Genomic DNA, 5,430 nt, shown 5'->3' with positions numbered 1-5,430 from the left:
GACTTCAGTGACCCATTCTAAGTAATGGACAGCAAAATGAGACAGAATATCAAAAAAAGATATAGAAGACATAAACAGAACTATAAGGTAGACGTAACTGACATTTTTAGAACAATCCAGTCAATAACAACAGAATATAAATTCTTCTCAAATGTACATAAAACTTTCTCAAAATAAATGATATGGTAAAGCAACGAAACAAGTCTCTGGAAATGAAAAAGGATTTATATTACACAATTTATGTCCTCAAACCACACCGGAATTAAATTAGAAATCAACAACAGAAGAAAATTTGATCCAAATTGAAATTGAAATTTTTTAATTGAAAATTAATTTAAATTTTGGAAATCCTTTAAAAAGGAACACACAGAGACAAAGAGAGAAAGAGAGAGGGGGAGGGAGAAAGAGAAGCAAAAAGAAGAGAAGGAGAAGTAGGAGAAGAAGGAGATTAAAGGGGGGAGGGAGAAAGATCCAGATTAGAAAGGAACAGACAAAACTGTGTTCATTCATAGATTACATAAATTTATAAGTAGAAAACCATAAGAATTTTACAGACACAGGCACAGACACACACAGACCTAACATTCTGGGATGGAGCTCCACATCGCATCTCTGCTCAGCGGGGAGTCTGCTTCTCCCTCCCCCTGCTCTTGCGCTCTTGATTGCTTGTTCTCTCTCTTCCCTCTCAAATAAATAAATAAAGTCTTAAAAAAAAGATAACAGGAGGAATCCCTGTGGTGATGTAACTATTCTTTATTTTGTCTATGGTGGTAGTCATACAAACCTACACCTGTGGTAAAATTGCATAGAACTAAATCCACACACACACATACACCCACACAAATGAATACATATATGATTGTGGAACTCTGAGTAAGATGGGTAGATTGTATCATGTCAGTTTTGTGGTTGTGCTAGTGTACTATAGTTATGCAAGATGTTATCATTGGGAAATAGTGAGTAAAGTGTAAACAGGACCTCTCTGTATTAGTTCCTACAGTTATACGTGAATCTCTAATTATCTTGAAAAAAAGCTTAATTTAACAAATGCGGCAAAATTTGAACAGATATTTCATCAAAGAAGGTATATAAATGAAAAACAAGCACATGAAAAGATGCTCAACATCATTAGTCATTAGAGAAATATAAAATAAACCCACAATGTGATACATTTCATTCCCGCAAGAATAGCTCTAATCAAAAAGAAAATAACAGGTGTTATAGAGAATGTGGAGAAAATGAAACTCTCATACATTGCTAGTGGGAATGTAAACTTATTGATCCACCTTGAAAAATAGTTTGGCAGTTATCTTAAAATCAACACTCTTACCATATGACCCAGTAATTCCACTCATAGATATCTACCCTCAAGAAATTAAAACCTATGTTCACACAAGGACGTGTATGTGAATTTTCATAGCAGCATTTTCATAATATCCAAAATGTGGAAGCAACCCAAATATCATCAACTGGTGAATAGATAAACAAAATGTGACATATCTTTACAATGGCATACTATTTATCAATTAAAAGGAATGAAGTACTTAAACAAGACACAACATGGCTAAACCTCAAAAATATTATGCTAAGCAAAAGAAACTAGATACAAAAGACCACATATTGTATGATCCAATTTATTTGAAATGGCCAGAAAAGAAATCTATAGAGACAGAAAGTAGATTAATTATTGCCTGGGGCTAAGGGTCAGAATAGGGAATGACTGAAAATGGGACAGTGATTTCTTTTGGGTGTGACAGAAATGTTCTAAAATTAGTTCATAGTGATAGCCGCACAATTCTGTAAATTTACTAAAATCACTGAATTGTACACTTAGAGAGAGAGAGAAAAAAAAAGAAGGAAGGGAGGCAGGGAAGGAGGACTCTTTTAAAAGTTACATTTATGTTCAGCTGTTCTAAGACTGAAAACCCCTCAGATGGTTAAACCTGTGACCTCTTGCCTCAGGTCCCCATTCATCAGACAGGGTAATTACCCCCAGGACCTGCTTAGCTCATCAGACAGAAAGTTATATGGCCTGCTTTCTTCTCCACCCACTCCTAGCTTTAGTGTTCTCTAAACTATCATTTAAAAATCATGTCACTCCTTGTGTTTACTGACAAAATGTTTTTCTCGGCGTGCCTAATTCCAAATTCTCCTGTGGTTCAGCAAAACAAATTATTTTTGGAATTATACATGAGTTTTCAGCACAGTATATATGCGAGAAAGCAGATTATACTTGTGAGTTTCTCCAAGCAATAGCATTGCTTCGTTCTTTTGACATCTGACTAAATGTCAGAGATCACTCTCCATTTTGGCAGTATAATTTCTCCCTCCTTCTCCTCCTCTCCCATCCCTCACAACCATCATTTCTTCACTTTTACCATAGTTCCAGTATCTCCCTTGCACTTATCACAGAGTCCACCCTTTATACTCCTTTCCCTTTCTCTCCTTCAAATATCCCTTCCTAGCCTAATCCTGACTGGTGAAAAGGAGAAATTATGTTTTAAGTAGTAATCAGCAAAATACTTCCCTCTAGAAAGTGACTTAGTGGACTTTTATGGATAATAAAACATGTTTGGAAATTTTTTAGTGTTGCCTATGACTTTTTTGCTTTTTGAAAGGGAAGAACTGGTGTGAAATATTGATTTGATCTTAAGTCTAAAGTATTTCACTCCCATAAATGACATACGACACGTTTTTATTAATATCCAAGAAAAGCAGATATATTGTATCTGTCTTTTTAAATGTTTTTTATTATATTATGTTAGTTACCATACAGTATCTGTCTTATCAGAAGCCTCTTGTAAATAATTTTTAGACTAGTAAAGTTCTCTATACTATAAAAACTAAATTTTGTTGCTATTGATAGTGTTGTAACATATATTTAAAGTTTCTAAATAAATAAGGTATTGAGTACAAACCTTTTTTCTCACCTTAATAACACAAACTTATTGATAATGATAACGGTTTGAACAGTGCCACTTACAAAACAAATTTCTTCCTCTGTCATGCATCCTAAATGCTTTGTTTATATTGCTATAGTGCTAGCTTAGCACTCATATTAAATTAAAGTACAGTTATGGGGTGTCTGGGTGGCTCAGTCGGTTAAGGAATTGACTCTTGGTTTCGGCTCAGGTCACGATCTCACGGGTTGTGGGATCGAGCCCCATGTCCGGCTTCACACTTAACTTGAAGTCGGCTTGAAGATTCTCTCCCTCTGCCCCTCCCCCTACTCTCTCTCTCTCTCTCTCACTCAAATAACTGAATAAATCTTTAAAAAAATAAAGTGCAGTTTTGTCTGTTTCCTCAGCCTTACCATCGAATTGGGATGGAGCTGTAGTGTAGCATAAAGAGCAGTGAAGCTGATATTAAAATACCTGGATTACAGGATTTGTTTTATTAATTAGCAGCTATGTGACTTTACTATCTTAATGATCCCTGAATTATGACAAGGATTTCTGTGCTGCTGCTAAGTATTAAATAGTTTGACACATGGGTTGGAAACTCAAAATATGTGATCTTTACAACATTTTAGTGGGTGTGGAGAAGATAGGAAAAATATTTGAAATGGAAAATTTTGGACAAAACATTACCACAGACCTTAATAAATTACTTAAACTTTCTGAGACTCAGTTTTGTCAGCTATAAAATAGATATGATGATGCTTACTTACTTCATAGGATTGTTTAAGGGTTAACTGAGATACTATACATGAAAGAGACTAGCTCAGTGTCTGGAAGATGGATGACATTAATTAATGTTTCCTTAGGTTGGAATGTTCCTCCCCCCCCCCATGCCCTTCTCCCCTATAAAACAAAAACAAAAACACAAACAAACAAACAAAAAAACACACAGACAAAACTCCGAATTTCAAGCATCTTTCAAGAAACAGCCCAAAAGACACCACTCTACAAACCCTTTCCAAAACAACTTCAGGCAGCGTAGCCCTTTGGTTAAGAGTACTGGGCTTTTGAAATCAGAAGAGATTCCCAAATTTAAAACCAGGTCTGCCATTTAATAACTCCATGACCTTGGGCACGTTACTTATCCTCCATGCACCTAGGTCTCCTACCTGTAAAGCGAGATCATTCTGGTATATATCCCATGCAGTTGTGAAGTATTAAATGAGATATGCACAAAGAGTGCTTAGCACAGTCCCAGGCACTTACTGAGTCTTCTATTAAGTATTACAGTAGGAGTAGAAGTAGTAATAGAAAGTTTCCTCTTCAGTAAAATGTTAATAAAAATGCCTCCCAGGGTGGCAAAATTCTGATACAAAAGTCTTTTAAGCTGTAATGCTGAACAAACAAACGTAAGGGATTGGTATATACCTTGAGATATCTGGGGCAAAGTTCTAACCTCACGTTACAGAATATGCATTCCCCGCACTGGGTGGGGGTGTGTGGTAAATAATACCCACTACCAATTAACTGGAAATAAAGCCGGAAGATACGTCCCCCGGCCCCAAGCAGCACAAGCCCAAAGAGCAGTATTAAGCACAGAACCCGCCAACCGGGCCTCGATAATTCCCTGGAGTTCACCTCTAACGCCCCCCTTCCTTCAGAGCCGCGCAAGCGTAGACTGATTTTGTTCCTCTCTCCCTCGTGCCCCCGCCTCCAACCCCCCCCCGCGTCTGCCCCAACACGCAGGCGCATCTCTTCAAATCCTGTCCCTACCCCTGTCCTTTCTCTTCATTTTGTTCCCCCTCCTCTTCCAGCACCTCGGCAGGTTCAAACTCTTCTCCGCGAGGGTGGCGGCGATCGAGAGGTCACGTGATGAGCATCCTGCTGCCCAACATGGCGGAGTTCGACACCATCTCGGAACTGGAGGAGGAGGAAGAAGAAGCGGCAACGTCGTCGTCGTCGCCGTCGTCGTCGTCGTCGGTATCGGGGCCCGACGACGACGAGGAAGATGAGGAGGACGAGGAAGAAGAGGAGGACGAAGAAGAAGAGGAGGAGGAGGAGGAGACGCCGCCCCCGCCTCGGGTAGTGAGTGAGGAGCATCTGCGGAGATATGCCCCCGATCCTGTATTGGTGCGGGGCGCCGGCCACATCACTGTGTAAGCAAGAGGGGGCCATGGGGTTTGAAAAAGCTGAGATTTGTCGACAGAGGAATGAGAAGGTGGTCGAGGGGCCTGTGGGGTGGGGGAGGGCTGACTGAGGCATACAGTTAGAAAAGGACACCTGGTCTAAACCGAGGGAGATAGGTGAAAAGGAAGTGAGGAGAATGCAAATGTGATGCACCAACATCAGGTAAAGAGTGAGTATAGGACAGGGAGGTTAGAGGTTTGCGAGCCAGAGGGATTGGAGTAGAGGTGAATCTCCTTGCTTCTGTGTATGCTGGCAAGAAATAGTCTTTAAACTGCAGGATGTACCCGAGGCTTCTTTGCTGCTAAGATTGGTGTGTAGTGGAACACGGTTACTGCTGTGACAT

General features: G+C 39.6%; 1 protein-coding gene across 1 annotated transcript in view; it reads left to right on the top strand.

Moving 5' to 3' along the window:
* Positions 1-4,348: 4,348 nt before the first annotated feature.
* The window catches only part of CHIC1 (cysteine rich hydrophobic domain 1), a 65,487-nt gene continuing 64,405 nt past the window's right edge, over positions 4,349-5,430 (top strand). Inside the window, exon 1 of the mRNA XM_040630608.1 lies at positions 4,349-5,056. Coding sequence (XP_040486542.1) covers positions 4,773-5,056 — 284 coding nt within the window. The 5' untranslated portion in view covers positions 4,349-4,772. The remainder of the gene's footprint in view (positions 5,057-5,430) is intronic.

Source organism: Ursus maritimus (assembly GCF_017311325.1).
Source record: "Ursus maritimus isolate PB19 chromosome X unlocalized genomic scaffold, ASM1731132v1 scaffold_X1, whole genome shotgun sequence".
NCBI classification, from domain to species: domain Eukaryota; kingdom Metazoa; phylum Chordata; class Mammalia; order Carnivora; family Ursidae; genus Ursus; species Ursus maritimus.
Note: the sequence above shows the minus strand (reverse complement) of the source record. Positions and strands in the feature narration are given on the sequence as shown.